Here is a 25,670-nt window from a genome sequence, read left to right as displayed (position 1 = left end):
ACAACCTGGAGTGGCCGGTGCCCTCAAAGAAGGTTCCCTCGGGGCCTGGGGGGACATGTACAGAAACATACGAGTTGTGGCAATATATATGGGTATCAAAATTCATGGTTTTTTATACTGAACATAATAATGGCCATTTTGACAGTAGTGGCCACAACCTGGAGTGGCCGGTGCCCTCAAAGAAGGTTCCCCCGGGGCCTGGGGGGACATTTACAGAAACATACGAGTTGTGGCAATATGGGTATCAAAATTCATGGTTTTTTATACTGAACATAATAATGGCCATTACGACAGTAGTGGCCACAACCTGGAGTGGCCGGTGCCCTCAAAGAAGGTTTCCCCGGGGCGTGGGGGGACATTTACAGAAACACACGAGTTGTGGCAATATGGGTATCAAAATTCATGGTTTTTGATACTGAACATAACAATGACCATTTTGATAGTAGTGGCCACAACCTGGAGTGGCCGGTGCCCTCAAAGAAGGTTCCCCCGGGGCCTGGGGGGACATTTACAGAAACATACGAGTTGTGGCAATATGGGTATCAAAATTCATGGGTTTTTATACTGAACATAATAATGGCCATTTCGACAGTAGTGGCCACAACCTGGAGTGGCCGGTGCCCTCAAAGAAGGTTCCCCCGGGGCCTGGGGGGACATTTACAGAAACATACGAGTTGTGGCAATATGGGTATCAAAATTCATGGTTTTTTATACTGAACATAATAATGGCCATTACGACAGTAGAGGCCACAACCTTGGAGTGGCCGGTGCCCTCAAAGAAGGTTCCTTCGGGGCCTGGGGGGACATGTACAGAAACATACGAGTTGTGGCAATATGGGTATCAAAATTCATGGTTTTTGATACTGTACATGAAAATTGACATTCCGACAGTAGTGGCCACAACCTTGAGTGACCGGTGATCTCAAAGCAGGTTTCCCCGGGGCCCGGAGGGTCTTTAACAGAACCATACGAGTTGTGGCAATATGGATATCAAAATTCATGGTTTTTGATACTGAACATGAAAATTGACATTTCGACCGTAGTGGCCACAACCTGGAGTTGCCGGTGCCCTCATAGAAGGTTCACATTGGGAGAACATTTATGACAGTTTTGCCGACAAATCTATGAAACAAAATAAAATAATCTTATTTCAGATTTCACTAGCAATCCAAAAACACATTCAAATTGTTTGGTCCTATGTCTTTCGGTTATGTCTCTGACATACCATCTTGAACTTTTTTTTAAAGGTTCAATAAACCAAATTTCCAGTTTTTGCTTTTTGGGTGTTTTTGAAACCGCCTTGAGTCAGGGGTATTAAAAACACCCAAAAAGCGAAAACTGAAAATTTGGTTTATTGGATCTTTTCAAAAAAAAAAAAGTTCAAGATGGTATGTCAGAGACATAACCGAAAGACATAGGACCAAACAATTTGAATGTGTTTTTGGATTGCTAGTGAAATCTGAAATAAGATTATTTTATTTTGTTTCATAGATTTGTCGGCAAAATTGTCATAAATGTTCTCCCAAGGTGAACCTTCTATGAGGGCACCGGCAACTCCAGGTTGTGGCCACTACGGTCGAAATGTCAATTTTCATGTTCAGTATCAAAACCATGAATTTTGATATCCATATTGCCACAACTCGTATGGTTCTGTTAAAGACCCTCCGCCCCGGGGAAACCTGCTTTGAGATCACCGGTCACTCAGGTTGTGGCCACTACTGTCGGAATGTCAATTTTCATGTACAGTATCAAAAACCATGAATTTTGATACCAATATGCCACAACTCGTATGGTTCTGTAAAAAGTCCTCCGGGCCCCGGGGGAACCTGCTTTAAGGGCACCGGCCACTCCAGGTTGTGGCCACTACTGTCGAAATGGCCATTATTATGTTCAGTATAAAAACCATGAATTTTGATACCCATATTGCCACAACTCGTATGTTTCTGTAAATGTCCCCCAGGCCGGGAACCTTCTTTGAGGGCACCGGCCACTCCAGGTTGTGGCCACTACTGTCGAAATGGCCATTATTATGTTCAGTATAAAAACCATGAATTTTGATACCCATATTGCCACAACTCGTATGTTTCTGTAAATGTCCCCAGGCCCCTTCTTTGAGGGCACCGGCCACTCCAGGTTGTGGCCACTACTGTCGAAATGGCCATTATTATGTTCAGTATAAAAACCATGAATTTTGATACCCATATTGCCACAACTCGTATGTTTCTGTAAATGTCCCCCCAGGCCCCGGGGGAACCTTCTTTGAGGGCACCGGCCACTCCAGGTTGTGGCCACTACTGTCGAAATGGCCATTATTATGTTCAGTATAAAAAACCATGAATTTTGATACCCATATTGCCACAACTCGTATGTTTCTGTAAATGTCCCCCCAGGCCCCGGGGGAACCTTCTTTGAGGGCACCGGCCACTCCAGGTTGTGGCCACTACTGTCGAAATGGCCATTATTATGTTCAGTATAAAAACCATGAATTTTGATACCCATATTGCCACAACTCGTATGTTTCTGTAAATGTCCCCCCAGGCCCCGGGGGAACCTTCTTTGAGGGCACCGGCCACTCCAGGTTGTGGCCACTACTGTCGAAATGGCCATTATTATGTTCAGTATCAAAAACCATGAATTTTGATACCCATATTGCCACAACTCGTATGTTTCTGTAAATGTCCCCCCAGGCCCCGGAGGAACCTTCTTTGAGGGCACCGGCCACTCCAGGTTGTGGCCACTACTGTCGAAATGGCCATTATTATGTTCAGTATCAAAAACCATGAATTTTGATACCCATATTGCCACAACTCGTATGTTTCTGTAAATGTCCCCCAGGCCCCGGGAACCTTCTTTGAGGGCACCGGCCACTCCAGGTTGTGGCCACTTCTGTCGAAATGGCCATTATTATGTTCAGTATCAAAAACCATGAATTTTGATACCCATATTGCCACAACTCGTATGTTTCTGTAAATGTCCCCCAGGCCCCGGAGGAACCTTCTTTGAGGGCACCGGCCACTCCAGGTTGTGGCCACTACTGTCGAAATGGCCATTATTATGTTCAGTATCAAAAACCATGAATTTTGATACCCATATTGCCACAACTCGTATGTTTCTGTAAATGTCCCCCAGGCCCCGGAGGAACCTTCTTTGAGGGCACCGGCCACTCCAGGTTGTGGCCACTACTGTCGAAATGGCCATTATTATGTTCAGTATAAAAAACCATGAATTTTGATACCCATATTGCCACAACTCGTATGTTTCTGTAAATGTCCCCCCAGGCCCCGGGGGAACCTTCTTTGAGGGCACCGGCCACTCCAGGTTGTGGCCACTACTGTCGAAATGGCCATTATTATGTTCAGTATAAAAAACCATGAATTTTGATACCCATATTGCCACAACTCGTATGTTTCTGTAAATGTCCCCCCAGGCCCCGGGGGAACCTTCTTTGAGGGCACCGGCCACTCCAGGTTGTGGCCACTACTGTCGAAATGGCCATTATTATGTTCAGTATAAAAAACCATGAATTTTGATACCCATATTGCCACAACTCGTATGTTTCTGTAAATGTCCCCCCAGGCCCCGGGGGAACCTTCTTTGAGGGCACCGGCCACTCCAGGTTGTGGCCACTACTGTCGAAATGGCCATTATTATGTTCAGTATCAAAAACCATGAATTTGGATACCCATATTGCCACAACTCGTATGTTTCTGTAAATGTCCCCCCAGGCCCCGGGGAACCTTCTTTGAGGGCACCGGCCACTCCAGGTTGTGGCCACTACTGTCGAAATGGCCATTATTATGTTCAGTATAAAAAACCATGAATTTTGATACCCATATTGCCACAACTCGTATGTTTCTGTAAATGTCCCCCCAGGCCCCGGGGGAACCTTCTTTGAGGGCACCGGCCACTCCAGGTTGTGGCCACCACTGTCGAATTGGCCATTTTTCATGAGAACCGCCAAATCATTGCGACTTCCACGCCGTCCGCTTCGCTTGAATTTCCTCCTTCTGCTGCCGGTGGTTCTTCCTTCTGGTTGCTGGTCCTCTTCTTCTATTGGCCGCTGTTGCTGCTGCTCCGTGCCGGCCCGACGTGCACAGTTCGAGTGCTCGTTCCAATGTGACTTGCTTTTGCGAAATTTTCTGCTTAAATAGCGGCAGAGCCGGAGAACGGCACAAAAGGGGCGCGGTCTCGAATGCATACACTCGCTCTGATTGGTCATCTGTCCGATTTGTACTGAAAAATTACTCATTTTGATTGCATGTTTTAAGTGCTTTAACTATGTTTAGTCAGACTATCTATGTAGTTAAACAATAGCTGAAGTCTTCCTCTTTCGATTGGTGGTCCAACCATTTGGATTGATTCACAGGGAAAAAAGATATAAGCGTTCAAAATGTCCCCTTTTTTAACGCTTAAAAGTGACGCTTTGGATCGAATTTCTGAACTGGCCCCCCAATATAGTAAGTAAAGACATAGTCCTATGTCAAAAAAAAAAACTTCGGATATCATTTTTCAACTTCAACAATGAGTAAATATCCTTCGTTTTTTAATAGCTTAATTTTCAAACCAAACTACATTTTAACCTATTTTTGTGCAAATGAAAAATAAAAGTTTTTTAAAGTACGCCATCAAATTAAGCGTTAAAATTTTACACTAAATTCCCCTTGACACCAAATTTACAAATCATCGGGAAAAAAGGTACCCCACTACGATCTGGAACAACTCAGGCAAAAACTGGCCAATCTCCGGAATCCGGAATCGAAAACTAAAGAAATTTCCTGTTCTTTTGTTTACCTGACATCAAGAATTTGACCAAATTTGGTCGCTGAAACGGCAGTTTAAATTTTATTTAATTGATTTAATCAAACGTTTAGCTTGTACAGGTTAACGCGTAATTTCTAAAAATTTAAAATTTCAATTTTAAAAATGTTCAAATTTTTAAAATGTTTGATTTTTTTTAATTTTTGACTTTTTTGAAATTTATGAAATTATAAAAATGTATGGAACTAATAAAATTTATTAAATTTGTAAAATTTATTAGTTTTTTTTTGTTTAAAATTATAAAAGTAGATTTAGAAAAAAAATGAAAAAAAAAACAAATTTTTAAAAATGATTATTTTTTTTTATTTCTGATTTTTTTTAATTTCTGAAATTTATTAAAGTTATAATATTTAAAAAATTTATAAAATTTATAAAATTTATAAAATTTATAAAGTTTATAAAGTTTATAAAATTTATAAAGTTTATAAAATTTATAAAATTTATAAAATTTATAAAATTTATAAAATTTATAAAATTTATAAAATTTATAAAATTTATAAAATTTATAAAATTTATAAAATTTATAAAATTTATAAAATTTATAAAATTTATAAAATTTATAAAATTTATAAAATTTATAAAATTTATAAAATTTATAAAATTTATAAAGTTTATAAAATTTATAAAATTTATAAAATTTATAAAATTTATAAAATTTATAAAATTTATAAAATTTATAAAATTTATAAAATTTATAAAATTTATAAAATTTATAAAATTTATAAAATTTATAAAATTTATAAAATTTATAAAATTTATAAAATTTATAAAATTTATAAAATTTATAAAATTTATAAAATTTATAAAAATTAAAAAAATTATGATTTTTTTTATAAATTAATAAAATTTATTAAATTTATGAAATCTATAAAAAAATATTGAAATTTATGAAATCTATAAAAAAATATTGAAATTTTTGAATTTTTTTTGGGGATCGGTTCATTTTGGGGAATAGTTTTCTGGGGAACGGGACTAAATCACGATATCAAATTTCGTTTTAAGTACTTTTTGACTGTGACATTGTATTCAACATCTAAAACAAAAATACAATAGTTTTTCAAGTTCTTTTTCATTGTTTTCAAAAATCATGATTTTTTTTCGAAAAATTGCCAAAATTTGACCAACTTGTGCCACTGGACATAAAAAGGTATAATTAGACATGAGCAGTTCTCTACGGAATCGGTCTTTTTTCTTTAATTTTAATTTTTGTATTTTTTAATCCGACTGAAACTTTTTTGGTGCCTTCGGTATGCCCAAAGAAGCCATTTTGCATCATTAGTTTGTCCATATAATTTTCCATACAAATTTGGCAGCTGTTCATACAAAAATGATATGTGAAAATTCAAAAATCTGTATCTTTTGAAGGAATTTTTTGATCGAGTTGGTGTCTTCGGCAAAGTTGTAGGTATGGATATGGACTACACTGAAAAAAAATGCTACACGGTAAAAAATTTTTTGGTGATTTTTAATTTAACTTTTTGTCACTAAAACTTGATTTGCAAAAAAATACTATTTTTAATTTTTTTTATTTTTTGATATGTTTTAGAGGACATAAAGTGCCAACTTTTCAGAAATTTCCAGAATGGGCAAAAAATCTTTGACCGAGTTATGATTTTTTGAATCAATACTGATTTTCTTCAAAAAATCGAAATATCGGTCGCAAAAATTTTTCAACTTCATTTTTCGATGTAAAATCGAATTTGCAATCAGAAAGTACTTTAGTGAATTTTTCATAAAGTGCACCGTTTTCAAGTTATAGCCATTTTTAGGTAACTTTTTTGAAAATAGTCGGAGTTTTTCATTTTTTTAAATTAGTGCCCATGTTTGCCCACCTTTGAAAAAAATATTTTTGAAAAGCTGAGAAAATTCTCTATATTTTGCTTTATTGAACTTTGTTGATGTGACCCATAGTTGCTGAGATATTGCTATGCAAAGGCTAAAAAACAGGAAAATTGATGTTTTCTAAGTCTCACCCAAACAACCCAACATTTTCTAATGTCGATATCTCAGCAACCATAGGTCCGATTAACAATGTTAAAACATGAAACATTCGTGAAATTTTCCAATCTTTTCGAAAAAAATATTTTCAAAAATTTAAAATGAAGACTAACATTTCAAATGGGCGTAATATTGAATGTTTGGCCCGTTTAAAATGTTAGTCTTGATTTTAAATTTTTGAAAATATTTTTTTCGAAAAGATCGGAAAATTTCACGAATGTTTCATGTTTTAACATTGTTAATCGGACCTATAGTTGCTCAGCTTTTAAAAAATATTTTTTTCAAAGGTGGGCAAACATGGGCACTAATTTAAAAAAATGAAAAACTGCGACTATTTTCAAAAAAGTTACCTTAAAATGGCTATAACTTGAAAACGGTGCACTTTATGAAAAATTCACTTAACCCTCTAACGCCCAGAGCTGTTTGCTTATCGTAAAAATAGTAAATGGCTTAATTTTGGTACAATAATGCAGGAAATACTTTACTTTGACCCACAAACATCGAATTGAGGCAAAAAAGTAGAATTTGAAGTGGTGCACCAGAGCACCATCAGGAAGATGAGCAACTTTTTTTTAAACCACAAAATCTCGTTTTCTTCAAATCTATTGGTTCATTTGTTTGAAAACGCTTCGAAATGTGTTAAAAACTACTTATTCTTTGCTGTAAGACCATATTTCTGAAGTATTAACTACAAATTCTAAAATCTCTGCATTTTCAGGTTTCTTTGATTGGCTCATTCAAAACCCACAAACAACCATTTTCATGAAAAATGAGGAAAATAATAAAATTATCGGTCTAATAACAATGTTTTGTCTTGTTTATGAATAGTTAAAACGTTTATAAACTTTTGTTTTGATAAAAATAAGCTTTTTCTGTAATTTAGAAAAAAATGCTCCTGAATATTTAGTTGCTCATATGCCTAGGTGGTGCTCTGGTGCACCAAATGAAAAAGGTTGAAAAACACTTAAAACCGGTCCAAACTCACAATGTTATTCACAGGGGTTCTTGTCCAAGGTTCAAATGATAGCAAAACATTTTTTGTTTCATAAAATTTTGTGTTTGGTATTTTTTACGGGCTTTTGAAAACAGGTCTTATTTATTTCCCTAAAATTGGCCCATTTTTGTTTACATTTCACACTGTAACTTTGCTTGTGCTTAACCAAATTTGATGAAATTTGGGGAGATGTTAGTATACATTCTACATGAACACCTGCAACTTAAAGCATCATGAAAAGTTGTGTCAGTTCCGAGATATTTGAGTTCAAAGTTTTGGTGCTCTGGAGTAACCATGGGCGTGAGAGGGTTAAGTACTTTCTGATTGCAAATTCGATTTTACATCGAAAAATGAAGTTGAAAAATTTTTGCGACCGATATTTCGATTTTTTGAAAAAATCAGTATTGATTCAAAAAATCATAACTCGGTCAAAGATTTTTTGCCCATTCTGGAAATTTCCGAAAAGTTGGCATTTTATGTCCTCTAAAACATATCAAAAAATAAAAAAAATTAAAAATAGTATTTTTTTGCAAATCAAGTTTTAGTGACAAAAAGTTAAATAAAAAATCACCAAAAATTTTTTACCGTGTAGCATTTTTTTCAGTGTAGTCCATATCCATACCTACAACTTTGCCGAAGACACCAACTCGATCAAAAATTCCTTCAAAAGATACAGATTTTGAATTTTCACATATCATTTTGTATGGACAGCTGCCAAATTTGTATGGAAAATTATATGGACAAACTAATGATGCAAAATGGCTTCTTTGGGCATACCGAAGGCACCAAAAAAGTTTCAGCCGGATTAAAAAATACAAAAAAAAACGATTGACCGAAAACTCAGAGAATTGCTCACATCTAAAACATATTAAAAATGGTTATTTACCGCAATCGTTTTTTTTGTGTGTAAAATTTAAAAAAAGGTGGGTATTTGTTTTTATGTGTAACTTTGTTTTTCCTAAGAATTCCTAAGCCTATAATTTTGCCAAAAAAAAAAAACAAATCGATAGAAAATCCGTTCTCAAGATGCCGGTATTGACTAATATAGGGTTCTTCAATGGTCAAACAGTGTGCGGCCCATTTATCATTTTTGTTCCATTGTTTAACTTCAGCTGATCTGTGAATAACGTAGTAGTAATCGTTGTCAGTCAACCATGCTCATTGCCCTATTTAAGACATGGTGTCGATTTCTGGAAAAGTCAGGGAAAACCTGGAATTGTCAGGGAATTTTATTTGACCTGGAAAAGTCAGGGAAAGTCAGGGAATTTTAAGCTGGGTCAGGGAATTTCGATGATCTTAAAAATATTTTTAATAATTTTTGAAAATTCGCCCTTGATGATGTATTTGAATGTCTTCCAGGCCAAACTTTGCAACATTGATAATATTTATTTTTTATATTGGTCAGTCCGGAAGGAACGCAGAACTCCATATAAAAAATGCTTAAAAAAGGGTCACGATGAAAAGCGCCTAGCTTGTTTGCAATATGTTTAGGTTTAAAAATCCAATAATTTGGATTTGATTTGGATTTCCGTTCAACTGAAAATTACAAATTACTAGCCCACACAGGGTGGGACAATATGAGGCAGTTGCCTCACCATCCTCAGAGATTTGTTCTAAAATTGGTCGTTTGCTTAGCATATAGGGACCATAGAGAAAATCATACATTTGTCAGAAAAATTGAATGATTTAAAAAATCAAAAGTTAAAATTTCGATCATTTGAAAATTAAAAAAAATCTAAAATTCTTAAGCATAAAGATTCTATTTTTTTAATTTTGAATTTCTGATATTTTGGAATTGTTGATATCTTAATTTTTTAAATTTTTATTCTAAAATTCTAAAAAAATGCAAGGTTAGAAAATTTTCCAAAATTTTACTTAAGTATTCGTTATCTAAATTTTTATTTTTCTCAAAATGTTAGCAAAATAGTGATGGTGAAATGGAATTCAAAATTAAAGAATTGAATTCAAGAATTAAAGAAATAAAACCAAAAATTTATGGAATAAACAGGTTGTTAGGGACTACACTCAACTCATTTTTAAACATACTGACTCTGAATAGTTAATTTCTTTAAATTTTTGAGTAATGTTTTTTATCCTTATTTATTGTTCTTTTATACTGGATACATTCAATTTTATTATTGTGAATCTTAATCATATTTCAAACTTTTCCTGAAGATACAGACATTTGGATGTAACAAAAATTATTATTGGACATGTTCCAGTGGGTGTACTGTGCTTTTATCCCAAATATAAGCATGATTGGACGTAACAGAAGCTTCTCCGCCTTTGAATTTTAGATGGGATTCAACCAATAAAAATGTGTTTTTTTTTATTTGAACATTCTTGAAGAAAAAAAAAATCAAAACATTCAAAAATTACCACTCCAACATTCAAAATTGGATGAATCAGAAATTAGGAAATAAACTTAGGAAAAATAGTATTAAAAACCCCAAAAAAAAAATTCATATTAAAAAAGAAATTAAGAGATCCAAATTTTTTAAATCAAAAATTTAAAAAAAATCCGAAAACAAAAATCAAAGATATCAATTTTCAAAAATAAAAAATTAAATAAAAACAATCAAGAGAACAAAAAGAATATTATTTTCAAATTCTTAAATTCTTAAATTCTTAAATTCTTAAATTCTTAAATTCTTAAATTCTTAAATTCTTAAATTCTTAAATTCTTAAATTCTTAAATTCTTAAATTCTTAAATTCTTAAATTCTTAAATTCTTAAATTCTTAAATTCTTAAATTCTTAAATTCTTAAATTCTTAAATTCTTAAATTCTTAAATTCTTAAATTCTTAAATTCTTAAATTCTTAAATTCTTAAATTCTTAAATTCTTAAATTCTTAAATTCTTAAATTCTTAAATTCTTAAATTCTTAAATTCTTAAATTCTTAAATTCTTAAATTCTTAAATTCTTAAATTCTTAAATTCTTAAATTCTTAAATTCTTAAATTCTTAAATTCTTAAATTCTTAAATTCTTAAATTCTTAAATTCTTAAATTCTTAAATTCTTAAATTCTTAAATTCTTAAATTCTTAAATTCTTAAATTCTTAAATTCTTAAATTCTTAAATTCTTAAATTTTAAATTTTAAATTCTTAAATTCTTAAATTCTTAAATTCTTAAATTCTTAAATTCTTAAATTCTTAAATTCTTAAATTCTTAAATTCTTAAATTTAAATTCTTAAATTCTTAAATTCTTAAATTCTTAAATTCTTAAATTCTTAAATTCTTAAATTTAAATTCTTAAATTCTTAAATTCTTAAATTCTTAAATTCTTAAATTCTTAAATTCTTAAATTCTTAAATTCTTAAATTCTTAAATTCTTAAATTCTTAAATTCTTAAATTCTTAAATTCTTAAATTCTTAAATTCTTAAATTCTTAAATTCTTAAATTCTTAAATTCTTAAATTCTTAAATTCTTAAATTCTTAAATTCTTAAATTCTTAAATTCTTAAATTCTTAAATTCTTAAATTCTTAAATTCTTAAATTCTTAAATTCTTAAATTCTTAAATTCTTAAATTCTTAAATTCTTAAATTCTTAAATTCTTAAATTCTTAAATACTTAAATTCTTAAATTCTTAAATTCTTAGATTCTTAAATTCTTAAATTCTTAAATTCTTAAATTCTTAAATTCCTAGGTTCTTGATTGCTGCCGTTTTTGTTACCATCTTAGATTATAGAAGACCTGATAAAATTTGAAGTTTTTTTTTGAGTTTTTTTTTCGGTTAGAGAAATTTTGAGAAGAAGATGTAGGAAAATTTGCTTCGATTTTCTAAGTGACGCTTTGGTAAGATCATCAGTATGAACTGTATCTTAAATTTAAAATCTCAAGATTGACAATTTATAATTTTTAAGTTTTATTATTTTTTTATTAAGATTTCATTCAGTTTTTAGATCTGAATTTCTAAATGTTGACATTTTTGATTTTTTTGCCAAAATGTTTGTTTTTGCTTTTTCCTCTATTGTGTTTCATATGTTTATAGGACCCATTAAAAAAACTCTAGATTTTTTGGTAAAAGGCAACATTTAAAATGGCATCATCATATAAAAAAACATAGGACAATTTTATGGTTGCTCATTTTGGATGTTCGATTAGAAAAAAAATGATTATCAAAATAAAAAAAGTATTTAAGTTTTTGCAGAATCCATCATTAAATAAATAAAATAAAAAAGTCATTGATTTTTTTCAATATCTTAAATTTCTAATATTCAAAAAGGAAAATGCATGAAACCATAAAAACGCTCCAAACAATATATTAGTAAAAAATAGAAAATAAAAAATAATTGGTGGTCTGGAGAGGTCAGGGAAAAGTCAGGGAATTTTATTTTGGGATTTGGATCGACACCATGTAAGAAGAGCAGTTCAATAATTTTGCTAAAAACAGATAGTTATCGACTTTGTAGTTTTTTAGCCTACAATAAATACAATGCTTTTCCAATGATTTTCAAAGCCAAGAAATTTGAATTGTTAAAGTGAAACGTAACTATATTTCGTTGAGACTGATATCTTGATAGGGATTTCTCACAAGAAAAGGGTTAAGAAATTGATGAATTCTCCGTAATTCTGCCGCTTTGGTCCAAAATAGGTATTGGGTGCAAAATAGGGACATTTGCCCTATATTTGCATATTTTTTTCTGAAAATCCACAACAGTGATTTTGATGAACTGATTTTGAAAATATTCTTATTAAGTTCAGAATAGGACAAACTTACTTTGCCGGGATTTTTCTCAATAGATAAAACTATTAACGTGATCAAGAACGGTTTATTTACGACTAAAAATTAAAATTTACGTAACTAAAATAGTGCCCTAATCTGGGCAGAGGTTAGTTTTGTGTGTGTGTGTTGTGGATATATCAAATTGTACAGTTCCTGCCGTTTTCACTTGTGATCGGTCCCCACTACACTTTCAAGCTGATGCTTGCGGGTCGGGACCGCACTTGCGCGATTATGATGTCGTTGTGGTTCGCTTTCAAATTCCTTGATTGTTTACAGATTTCCTCGCTTTTCCTGATCCGCTTCGATGGCCTCGAACAGGGCCTTAAAGTTTCCGGCGCCAAAACCCTGCGAAAGAAAATGTGTTTTAGTCAAAAGAAAAGAATCTAAGATTTTTCACGCCTTACATTGTGGTTATGTCTCTGGATCACCTCGAGGAACAGCGTCGGACGGTCCTGCATGTTCTTGGTGAAGATCTGCAGCAGATAGCCGTTCTCGTCGTAATCGATCAGGATGTTCAGCTTCTGAAGCGTGTCCATGTCCTCCTTGATCTTGCAGCGGCTGTGGCTGAGACGTTCGCGCAGCTGATCGTAGTACGTGTCCGGAACGGACAGGAAGTGCATTCCGCGGGCACGCAGGTTCTCAATGGCCGCGATGATGTTACCGGTGTTGAGGGCAATGTGCTGAACTCCCGCACCCCCATAGTACTCAACGTACTCCTCAATCTGGGACTTTTTCTTGCCCTTGGCCGGTTCATTGATAGGCATCTTGACGGTTTCCTCGTAGTTGCTCATCACGATCGAACGCAGCGCGGAATACTCCGTATGAATCTGGCTGTCGTCCACGGACCAGAACCGGTGGAACATCAGCACCTTCTCGTACCACGCGGCCACCGACTCCATCTGCAGATCCGGCTGATTGCCGACCACGTGGTCGATAAAGTCCAAGTACGTCGGAGGCAGCACCTTCGTCAGTACATCCTCGTACAGCGGAGCCTTGAACCCGGGCAGAAACACTCCCCGGTAGTTTTTCCGCTCGACAAACGTGTGCTGGGTCTCCCCGTACGTTCTGACCGTGGCCATCCTCACCGTTCCAAACTCGTCACTCTCCTCCCAAACATCCCGAACAACCGAGGCCCCTCGCTCCTTGGCCCGCTTCACGATCACATCAAGATCCTCAACGGCAAACGCCACGTCCTTAACTCCGTCCCCGTGCTTCACCAGATGATCCCCGATCTCGTGATTCCCGGGCTCGTAAGCCGAAACAAAAACAAACACGATCCGGTTCTGGCGGACCACGTGCTTGCAAATCTTTCGGCTTCCGGTTTCCAGTCCCTGGTAGGCCAGGTTTTCGAAGCCCATTCGGGTGGTGTAGTAGCTGGCCGCCTGCTTGGCATTGCCGACGTAGAACGTCACGTGGTCAAACGACAGGAACTTGCCGCCGTCCGGCTTGGGGCCCTTGTCGGTGTAGGTGGTCTGGAACGGGGGAGAAAAAGGAAGAACGTCTTATTTCAATATATAAGGCCCGTTGCAATTCTCTTAATCTTCAGTATTTTCCAATATATTTAGCCTTTTTAGAATGTGTATAATTCTCTACGGTTTCGCAAATCGTATGTTTTTTTGTATTTCTTGATTTGGATGAAATTTTTTCTACAATATTTCAGGCAGCACGTTATAAGAAAAAGGCATGAAAATATTTATAAATGCAAAGGGATTTCTGGACTTTTCCAAGGACTTTTTAGAAAACATACAAAAACCGAGAACCGTGGTGTAGGGGTAAGCGTGGTTGTCTCTCACCCAGTCGGCCTGGGTTCGATCCCAGACGGTCCCGGTGGCATTTTTCGAGACGAGATTTGTCTGACCACGCCTTCCGTCGGACGGGGAAGTAAATGTTGGCCCCGGTCTAACCTAGAAGGTTAGGTCGTCAGCTCAATGCAGGTGTAGGAGTCGTCTCCCTAGGTCCTGCCTCGGTGGAGTCGCTGATAGGCAGTTGGACTAACAATCCAAAGGTCGTCAGTTCGAATCCCGGGGTGGATGGAAGATTAGGTGTAAAACAGAGGTTTGCAATTGCTTCAACAATCAAGCCTTCGGACACCTAGTTTCGAGTAGGAATCTCGCAATCGAGAACGCCAAGGCAATGCTGTAGAGTGAATAATTTGATTTTGATTTGATTGACATAGAAAAAAAAAACAAACAATTCCCGAATTCGTGAGTTATATTCATGAATTTGCGAACCATGAAGGAATTTATTCATGAATATGGTGCATTTGCACTATCAACGTGAATATAATCTTTCGTTGTTCTCTAATTCTTGAACACAATTCACGAAATCAGGAATTGATTTGTGCTACTGGAAAAAGGTTTTTCTGACTATTTGAGGCATTTAAAAATAAATATATTTGATTCGCAAAAAAACTGAAATTTCAATTTTAAATTACCGATAAATTAATTTTTAAAAACAGTGCATTTCATGAAAAATAATTTGTGAGTCATTTTAGATTACGACTATTACGAGGGAACCACCGATGCATTATATTTTTCTGATGAAATATAACAATAAATGATACTTGAATTTATTTAAAATGTTTACCAGTAGTTCTTTAATTGTGACTTGAAATTACATAAAAGTTTGAAAAAAAAGTTTTTTTTAAATTAATGAACATAATTTTTGCATTCATTAACCCCTTGGTCAATTCGGATTGTTTTGGTTCGGGTTACGACGCAGTATAACTACTCTAAAATAATTTAGAATTTTCTAATCCATATTATAAAAATGAATTTAAAATGCAATCAAATATTCAAATTTTACTGAAATGGGGTCGCAGAACCCGAATATATAAAAAAAATAATAATTTTTTTTAGTCATGATTTGATTACCCGAAGTTTCATACAAACCTTCGGATAATTGAACTTTGGAAAATCGAGTCTGGACTGTAATAAAATTTGCGATGGCTTAAGAGCCTTATACATAAATCCGACTGACTTTTCAACTGTCACTTCAACACTTGCCCAGCCTCGCTCTATTTGGGAATTATACTTTTAGCGATTCAAGGGGAATCAAAATAAGATTCTTTGCGGTTAAATCATTCTTTCTGTAAGATCCTAAAAATAACCTACATGACGAAGATACTAAATCGATCAGAAAAATATTTCTCTAGATTTAGATTTTCGTGACCATGACCAATTTGTTAGTCTACCCGCAAAATTGTACAAAGACTAATGATGTAAAATGGATTGTTTTGAATAAGGATTGCAAATGCTTCATTCAATACAACTAAAATTGAAAATCTAAAAAAATGCGAAATTGTAGAAACAACTCATTAATAAAAACTTTTTAAATTTTCTGATGGGTTTTCAGGAATTTTCTTGGCATTATTTCTTAAAGATTTATGTTTTCAAAAAATCTTAAATATGACCATTAAAAAAATCTTGAAATTTTTGAGATGTATTGACAAAATGAAGAATTTTGATACCCATATTGATGGGCTTTGCTCTGATATGATATTGGCCACTTCGAAGATTTACCCGGAACCGGTTCCGGAGTGGCCAGTGGCCAGAACAATATTTTGGAAGACCATTTTTGAGATGTATTGACAAAATGAAGAATTTTGATACCCATATTGATGGGCTTTGCTCTGATATGATATTGGCCATTTCGAAGATTTACCCGGGGGGAAATCCGGAACCGGTTCCGGAGTGGCCAGTGGCCAGAACAATATTTTGGAAGACCATTTTTGAGATGTATTGACAAAATGAAGAATTTTGATACCCATATTGATGGGCTTTGCTCTGATATGATATTGGCCACTCCGAAGATTTACCCGGGGGGAAATCCGGAACCGGTTCCAGAGTGGCCAGTGGCCAGAAAAATATTTTGGAAGACCATTTTTGAGATGTATTGACAAAATGAATAATGTGGATACCCATATAGATGGCTTTTGCCTTGATATGATATTGGCCACTTCATAGGTTCCCCGGGGGTACCCAGAAACGGTTCCGAAGTGGCCATGGTCCAAAAATTGACCTCAAATTATTTTGTCTGAATGGGCCATTCAAAATCATGAAGTTTGATACCCATATTGCCTACATTTGAACGGATTGGATACGAGTTAATATCAAAATACCAAAAGTACGTCATTTATCGACCACCCAGTTTCTATGGATGACCCCCAAAAATGTTCATATTTTCACCAAACATTCTCCATGATGTGTACAACAATTGATTGAAAGGGTTTTACGATATCTTAAATACAAAAATTATAAAAAAATCAAACAGTGAAAAAATAACCCTTTGTGGAAAAGTTAATCTCCCCTTAATAAAAACTTTTTTAATTTTCTGATGGGTTTTCAGGAATTTTCTTGGCATTATTTCTTAAAGATTTTGTTTTTTGTTTTAAATCTTAAATATGACCATTAAAAAATTTTGAAATTGAAATCTTGTTGAATTTTGGCTGATTATAACGTGACGTACTCTATTGAGGTTTTGCAGCGTGACTGTGTTTCAAATGTAGGTGGCGCCAAAATGAGGTTACTTGCCAAAAATCGTATTCCTTTCTGCTGGATTAAAGAACAAAATCGCTTATTTCTCATGATTCCCTGCATCAATTTTAATGAAACTTGTTGCAAAAGACGAGATTTTTTTTTTGCTTTAAAATAATGTATATCAATTTTTGGGCGCGCAAAAATTTGTTTATTTTTTCTTTTAAAAACATGTTTTGGAACACGAAAAAATGAGTTTCCTTGTATATATCAATGAAATAAACAGTTATATAGTTGATAACAGATGTGTTAACGTATATTCAATAATTTTTATTGATTTTTGACAGACTTTCTTACCAATTTGTCCAAATTACTATCTTTTTCTAAATTAACAGTTTTCTCATAGAAAAATCAAACAAATATTGGAAAGTTGTACACCAAATTGTTGGAAATAATTTTTCTCATCCGAATCCGGCAAAAGTTTTATAAAAAATGAATTCATATTCACTGTTCAACACGTTTTTTTCTTCTTCAAAAGAGCTGCTAAAACAGGATAGCTTTCATTTCATGAAAATTCACTAAGGTTGGTACAAATATTTTTTAAGAGTTTTTATCATGTTGAACAAAATTTATCAAGTCAATTCAAAGATTTTTTCCAAATGTTTGATTCCCTTCCACTTTTCGTATGGGGTTAGTATGGGTAAGTTACTACAGATAAGGCTTTATTTTCAGTTGTCGATTTTATTTAAAATAATGTTTCAAATCATTGTATAGATGAGAAATGAATAGTATTTGAGATTCTGGAAAAGTCGGAAATTTGAAAATGGGATTTGAGTGGTCACTCTGAATTTAATATGCATTTTACTGCATTAGGAATGATTTTCTGCATCTTTGAGTTTATTTAAAAATGCCCAGAATTTTTTGAAAATTTTAAATGTACAGTACCGCAAGAAGTTTTTTTTTCGCTAAAATTTATGTTTTCGTCAAATTTTACAATTTTTAAAAACTTTTGATTGCAAAATAACTGAACTAGTGTAAAATTCATTTTTAAACACTTTTTTCATTCATATGTTGAGGGATAAACACTTTGGAAAATATTGCATCGGCTTTAAATTATGCAAGTAAACATGTGTTAAATTCTTTAAACACTCACAGAAAAATAAACCCTTTGAACTGATGAAACTACACATCTAGTCACAAATTTAACCATTTAAACAATTTAAAAGTCTCAACACTGCATGATAACTCACCATAATCACTGAAATACTTGAATTCCGCTAAAACTTCACTTATGTAACACCACTTCTTGCCCACTACACTTCAAAGCACCACCCCGATATCACTTCTTCTTTTAGAATATGCAAATAATTCCCCAAATCACTCAGATTTTTTCTTCAAGATTCCAAACCCCGAAACGAGAAGCTCCGTACCGCGACGTGGCCGAATTCAAACTTGTTTCTAGCGCCAGATCGCCGGTCGCTTTTATAGAGAGGGGTTCGCTTCGACCAGGAGTCTTCATCGGCATAAGAACTGGTTGTTGTTTCCAACTCCGGGACAGGAATTTTGTTGTTCTGCTCCCGACAGGTTCACGACGCTGCCTTGGGTTGACGACGGAGTTCGATATTTTTTCCATTGCAATATTTGAGGTGAAACCGGTGTTTAGAATGAATTGACGACAAAAGTGTTGCTGAAGAAAGTGCAAGTAAACAGAGGCAAAACAATGTGTTTTTGGCCGTTAATTTGAATGCAAATAGTGGTTTTAAAGTTGTTATGCAGTTTGAGAATTACGTTTCAACTTTTTCTGCTAATAATGAGGATATCTGTTGAGCAAATTTATCAAAACATTTTGCGTCAACAGATATTTGAAGAGTTGCATAAACTCATTATTTGTGGCAAATATGTTTAAATTAATGATCATTTTGGATTTTTACAATAAACTTAAAATTTTATCATTTGATTGCATTCTTCCATTAAATAAAAAACGTCAACTGTTGATCTTTCTCGAGAACAACATCTGGAACTACTTTGCATTGCTGTCGCTTTTATTAAAATTAAGAATTCTACGTTGTTGCTATAAATCCCGCTTGTTTACAACTTTTTTACACCAACCACAGTGACCAACTTGTTTACGTCTTGCTAGTATAGCAACTAATCGTTTCTGTTGGAGGCTCGTCCCCTCAGTCCTAGACATTGAATTAGAAAACTAGCCGGTTGGATTTGTTAGTCAGATTGACCCAGGGACCAGATGAGGGGACTCTGTTGCTAACATCTGGACCATAAAATATCCCTTAAAGAATCAGATGTTATTGAACATTCTTCTAGTAAATTTTCTACACAAAATCAATGACAAAGTAAGGGTTAGATTAGACATCGTACGACCTGCTGATCGAAAACAAAACAACAACAACTACACAAACATAAGTCCGGAACCGGTTACACGAGGGTCGCCCTCAACTCAATTAAATATTCAAAAACTCTAAAGCAACGGAATTAGGCTCTAACCACGACAGGCGCGTGCGAGTGATAAGAACTCCGCCAACGTCATTAAACCTGTGAAACTTTCGAGAAGGGCGTAACAAATTATAAAATTTCGTAATTCCTTCTCGAAAAGTATATAATTTCTTTAAAATAGATTTTATACTTAAATTCAAGCAAATTTTGTCACAAATTAAACACAATCCAATTCCTAATCAAACACAGCTCAGCACAGTCAAAACAAGCCGAATTTGCCGGCAAACCTGTTTCACGTTGTGCTGGTCATCCAACCGAGTCATCTTGAAGGCAAGTTTTGGGACCCGACCAAAGTGTCGAGCCTCTCGATGTGCTATTCTGGTGGGTAAAATTACCCCAGGTAATCGATTTGCGTAAATGAACTTATGACTTCGTTTTGGAAAAAAGCAACGCGGTATCCTTCACCAGTGACTTCAATGCGGAGTAAGTGAGTAACCCGTATGATTGTATCTATCTTCTTATAGGAAGAAATCCCTACGGAAAAATCGTAAAATGCTTGAATTGTTCACTTTATCTTAATTTCTGTAAGGTTTTTTTTTTTAATTTTTGAAAATTTTCAACAAACGTCCCGCAAAATTCAAATTTAATTTATTGAAAATTATTCTGATTCGGGTTATGATTAACATTCTGCAACAAAATTGTAAAGGACAGCAACTTTGATGGTCAAAATGAGTGTGAGGATTAATTAAAAGCTTATCCTCAATCCTTAAATTCGATAATTTATACATTTTCTTGAAGCTACATTATTTGTTAAATAGCAGTTATTTAAAAAATAATGTAGTTTCAAGAAAATGTATAAATTATCTAATTTAAATATGTTTCAAATGGTAAAATACATCAAAAAATTAACATAAGCATGTCTTTGTGGAAAATAGGTACTATTTCGGCGTCGTCGTGCTATCTTGTCGCACCCGCCATTTCGACGTTCCGAGAAAAACGCGTTTTAATGTTTGACCTTGAATAAACAAAAACTAGAGCACGCAATGTAAACAACAACCAACACGTTTTGTTTGGTTGAAGTTGGTTGCTGGAGTCCCGAGTTATAATTACAAATGTTTACGGTAGTCTAACTTGTACGTGCGTCAAACGCATTCTGAATAAAATCCCTTTGGCCAGTTGTCGCACTTGATGTTATTTTCAGGAAGTGACAAGATAGCACGACAAGATTGAAACTGCTTTCATATGAAGAGCGACAATAATGCACGGAGGTAAGGTTTGCGGTATCGGGGCCTAGTAGGATCCAAAAACCTCTGGTCAATGGTAAGTCATCAAACTACGATCATCAACATCATAAACGCTCTGGGTCCTTTGCGAACCAGAACAATTCACAACTAAGCAATGGCAACATGGCCTCAAAATATTCTACACAATACAAAAAACGTTCTGGGTCCTTTGTGAACCACAACTACAAACAAAAATATAACACCAACAAATACTCAAATAATTACCCAAAAAACCAAAATTGTTCAGGGTCCTCTGCGAACCAGGACAACAAACAACCAAGAAGCGAAAATATGAACCCACACGGTTTCTGGAAGTCCACAACTCCCATCGATCCTGATCAGAAAGCTACTGGGCAACCAAAAAACATAAGAAATACCCACAAGCTATGATGGACCGCAAGGCCGATGAAGAGCTGAGGGCCAGAAACCTGTCTAGGCCCCAAAAAAGCCTGGATCGACCAGAAATCCTCTCAGGCTCTGGCGCCACACTGGATCAATCCCTCTCTCCGCCATCGAATATTAACCGATCTTCCGGGCCTTCTAAGGACCGGAAGAAGTACCTGAAACAATAATAACAAAACCTCAAGAAAAAAATAATCCGAATAAATGAAATCAATACAAAATGAGCAAAAGTATGAAATTTATTCAGATAAACCTCCATCATGCGCGGGGAGCGTCTGGAGCGCTCAGTCAAAAATGCTTAAAAGAAAATGTGAGTGTAGCACTAATCCAAGAACCATGGGTGCACAAAGGGAAGGCACTGTCCGTCTAGATATCACTTGAAAAAAATTGGGCTCAGTCCAATTGATATCTGTCGGATTTGTAACTGTGAGACTGAAACATCAAAACATTTGATTTGCGAATGCAGCGCTGTTTCTGCAAAAAGAAGACGGATCTTCAATAAGGGCATAATAAGTCCAAATGGCTAGAAAACCCCGGCACAGTAGTTGATTTCATCCTAGAAATCTTGCCAAACTGGGGTACATCGCAGTAACCCTAAATGGTAACGTGTCATCCTGAAATTCTTCATGTAAACTAATGTCAAAAACATAAACAATGACTTTTAAATTCCGCCGTTTGGCATGCATGATTTTTAAAACCCGCCAAACAAATCGCAGCAAACTGGGGTACATCGCAGTAACCCTAAATGGTAACGTTTCATCCTGAAATTTGCGATAACAAAATGGGTATACCGCAATAGATCAACTCAATGGTCGCAGTGGTTCTAAACCCAAAATAAAAAATCAACAAAGTTCCAGAATGCAAAATATAGAGAATTTTCTCAACTTTTTATTTTTTTCAAAAGTGGGCAAACATGGGCACTAATTTTAAAAAATGAATAACTGCGACTATTTCAAAAAAAATTACCTAAAAACTGCTATTACTTGAAAACGGTGCACTTTATGAAAATTTCACTAATGAACTTTTTAATTGCAAATTCAATAAACATCGATAAATGAAGTTGAAAAAATGTTGCGACCAATATTTCGATTTTTTGGAAAAATCAGTATTGATTCAAAAATTCATAAATGACTCGGTCAATTTTTTTTGCACAACCTGGAAATTTCTGAAAAGTTTGCATTTGATGTCCCTTAAAATATATAAAAAATAGTGTTTTTTGCAGATCAAGTTTTAGTGACAAAAGTGAAACTAAAAATCGCCACAGTTTTTTTTCCGTGTATCACTTTTTTCAGTGTAGTCCTTATCCATACCTGCAACTTTGCCGAAGACACCAAATCGATCAAAACATTTCTTCAAAAGATACAGATTTTTGAATTTTCATGATATATCATTTTTGTATGGACAACTGCCAAATTTGCAAGGAAAATTATATGGAGAATTTAATGATGCAAAATGGCTTCTTTGAGCATACCGAATGCACTGAAAAAGCTTCAGCCGGATTAAAAAATACAGCAATTAAAATTGCATGCAACGCAGGGAAGCACAAATTTGCAACTGGAGCCGGACGGGTGAATTCCGAAATTGCAGAAAATTACAATATTGAATGGGAAATTATAAAACTGGATCTTTATGGATAAAATTCAAAAAGGCACTTGTTTTAATTTTATTAGCTGAGCGTTTATTTCTATACAACGTTTGTTAAATTACCGGTTTCGTTTATAAAAATATATCAACAATTGGTTTTTGCTTACTACACGATACAGAATAAGATGCAGGTAATAAATAATAGGTATCTTTACTTAGACTTTTTGTTTTACTTTGTTCGTAACCTCCTCGCTCGACTCTGGTTTTAACACATTTGACAAAAAGTTTATTTTTGTTTACAGAATTTTCTTTAAAAAAATGGTGATTATCAACTCATGATACTTTCGCGTGAAATAGAAAAATACTTTTTTTTCATTCATAAACAGAGTTAATTCTACAACCTTTTCTATGCAATGATTGTGGGTTTTTTTAAGGTTCTTTTTTATCATATCAATGGCATAATCCGCTCTACTAAGAAGACAGAAGGTGTAAAGACACATATTCAGGAATAGTTTTTTTTCTAGCCTTTTGTTCGACAGAATGGTGGGATGTGTGTATTCGATACGTAACTTTTTTTTTTGAAAGTGTTCGATTTTGCTCTAATTTTGTGGGGTAATTTGCTAGAAATCTACTACACACGGAGTGATTGTGACTTTTTAGGGGGTCGATTTTCGCTGCTAGAAATTTGATATTTTTTGTTAATATTGTCTCACTGCTTGTTGATTGAAATTGATATCTTTTCGCTACTTTTCGGTTGTTTCTATTGGTTTGGAGAGCTTATTCCTCGACCGGTGCTTGGTAGTTTTTCTTGCGGAACGCCGCCAACCGCATCCGTTCCATCTGGAGGGCCTGCTCGAGCTCGAGCACCTTGACCTGGATCTCCATCTCGCGCGTTTTGGCCTGGTGCACGGTCAGCGAGCCCAGGTCCAGGTCCTGCGAGTCCTCGAGCCGTTGGCTGCAGTCTTTGGCGGTGGCCACCACGATGCCGGTCGCCTGGGTGACCTGCTTGGAGGCGGACCCGAGCGCGTTCAGGTTCTGGCTTCCGCGGGGTGCCTTGACGCGGCTCGCCACCACCAGCTGGGCCGTGCAGGCTGCGATCTCCTGGGCGGCCACAATCAGATCCAGCTGGTGGCGGGCCCCACCGGCGACGGTTTTGTTCGCGGCCGTCCTAAGATTGAAGAAAAGATTAATCTTCAAGAACTTGGAGTAGAGATTGGTAGAACTTACACCAGGAAGTTCGCGCCCTGGGCTACGCTCTTGGCCGCCGAGATGAGTCCCTCGGTCCATTGGTGGTTTCGCTTGTAGAACTCCTTGGCCGAGGCCGAACCCTTGCCGAGAGCCACAATCTCCGACTGGAGAAGGCGGGACTTTTGGACCAGCACGCGGATAGCCTGCATCAGGTTTGTGCACGCGTCCAGGATCTTCTCGTTCACCTCGAGCTTGATGCCGGAGTCCGAAGCGCGCGACTTGGAGAGCATTTCCTGCGATTCGGAGGTTGGGATTGATTAGAGTGGAGTTTGAAGGGGGTGATTAAAAATGTTGCCTTGAGCCCGATCTACAGGGTGGTCTGAACAAGTCACACTTTTTTACAGGGAACAGACTTCCTGAGTCTGTAGAAGAATTTTTTTTAAATATAAAATACCTAAACCTTAAGATTGAGTAACATTTTGTACAATAGACGTAAAACTCCGGAGATTATAGAGACATTTCTTTGGTTCAAATGTCCAAAAGAACCCAAATCCCCAAAAAAGAACTCGCAACGTCCACAAGGGAGTGTCTCACCACTGTAGACCTGGGCAGCACCAGGCAACATTGGAACTGGATAACGCAAGTATCCACATCGACGAGGGTCCTCCGCAGGACCCGGAGGCCACCGAACCAGCCAACCAGCCCGGCCGGTGTCGGAAGCACACTCTTTACCTCAATCTGGGCCGCCGCCTCTTCGATGGCCTTGTCCATACTGCTGAGCTCGTTCTCGACCAGGTCGCCCAAATTTTCCGTACCGTCGGTTTGCTTGCTCAGGTCGCCGATCATGTCCGTGACCGCTTGCAGCTTGTCCTTCAAGTCGACGATCTTCTCCCCTACGGCGTCCGATTCGCTCGTTTTCTGCAGTGACTGGAACAGGCTGGCAATGGAGCCGCCCAGCTGCTTGACCTCCTCCGCTATGCCTGTGTGGGCGATAAAGGTAGTTAGAAGATCGTAAAACAACACTAATTTCAAAGAGTAATCTTTGCGGTTAACTTCACGCAGTAGATCTGGCCATTGAACGTAAATCAATGCGACACCTAATGGCGAGCACTGGAACTGAGCGATCCCAAATGATTCTGAAGGTTATACTTACACGTAAACAAAAACAAATAAATATGTGCATGCATTTGAAGTAAACTCAAGATATTAAAAAATCAAGTAAAATTCAACAAATAAAAATAAAAACACTCACGCTCGCCACACTCAATGTTCGCCGACCGGTTGCAGATCGACATTCCCTGCACGTGCGCCGACGCCAGCAGATGCGCCCCGATAATGACCTTCCGCGCCAGTGACTCCACGTTCGTCGTGTTATCCTTCAGGTAGTTGTCGTGCACGATCGTCAGCTTGGACAGCACGTCCTGCAGCTCCTCGGCGATCATCAGGAAGTAGGTGGGCGTTCCTCCGGCGCCGGGCATTTCGTTTTCGCTGATCGCTCTCAGGGTGAGCTTCTCCGAGGATTTGATACAGGCCTCGAGGAGGGCGCGCAGGGCGCTTTCTCCGGTGATCTTGGCGTCCGCGAGCGAGTCCTCCAGGTTTCGGATGGTTCCGAGGGCCGTCTGGTAGCGCGCGTCCATCTCTTCCTGTTGGTGGAGTAAATCTTGCAGGTCGGACTCGATTGCTCCCTTCTCGGCCAGCAGTCGGTCCATATTTGCATCGAGAGACTTTTTTTTTTGGTGGGGGATAA

General features: G+C 36.0%; 3 protein-coding genes across 14 annotated transcripts in view; 1 reads left to right on the top strand and 2 right to left on the bottom strand.

Annotated features, from left to right (window-relative positions):
• The window catches only part of LOC6035891, a 70,890-nt gene that overhangs the window by 5,997 nt on the left and 39,223 nt on the right, over positions 1-25,670 (top strand). The gene's annotated exons all lie outside the window — the stretch shown is intronic.
• LOC6035890 (4-hydroxyphenylpyruvate dioxygenase) lies at positions 12,573-18,479 on the bottom strand. Its single transcript, XM_038256770.1, has 3 exons — positions 18,266-18,479; positions 12,945-14,012; positions 12,573-12,885 (listed from the first exon to the last, which is right to left on the bottom strand). The coding sequence occupies exons 1-3, from the start codon at positions 18,266-18,268 to the stop codon at positions 12,811-12,813; spliced, it is 1,146 nt and encodes a 381-aa protein (XP_038112698.1). The 5' UTR covers positions 18,269-18,479; the 3' UTR covers positions 12,573-12,810.
• Positions 22,807-25,670, bottom strand: part of LOC6035889 (huntingtin-interacting protein 1) — a 43,089-nt gene continuing 40,225 nt past the window's right edge. For 11 of the 12 annotated variants that reach the window (XM_038256758.1, XM_038256764.1, XM_038256762.1 and 8 more), the window contains 4 exons: positions 25,176-25,647; positions 24,656-24,903; positions 23,963-24,216; positions 22,807-23,903 (listed from right to left, as the gene is read on the bottom strand). In XM_038256758.1, the coding sequence (XP_038112686.1) occupies positions 23,513-23,903; positions 23,963-24,216; positions 24,656-24,903; positions 25,176-25,647 (1,365 nt within the window). In that variant the 3' untranslated portion in view covers positions 22,807-23,512. The remainder of the gene's footprint in view (positions 23,904-23,962; positions 24,217-24,655; positions 24,904-25,175; positions 25,648-25,670) is intronic. The other variant, XM_038256766.1, reaches the window with a different exon arrangement.

This window comes from Culex quinquefasciatus, chromosome 2, assembly GCF_015732765.1.
Source record: "Culex quinquefasciatus strain JHB chromosome 2, VPISU_Cqui_1.0_pri_paternal, whole genome shotgun sequence".
Lineage (NCBI taxonomy): Eukaryota > Metazoa > Arthropoda > Insecta > Diptera > Culicidae > Culex > Culex quinquefasciatus.
The sequence above is the reverse complement of the archived record's forward strand: the minus strand, read 5'-3'. Positions and strand labels throughout refer to the sequence as shown.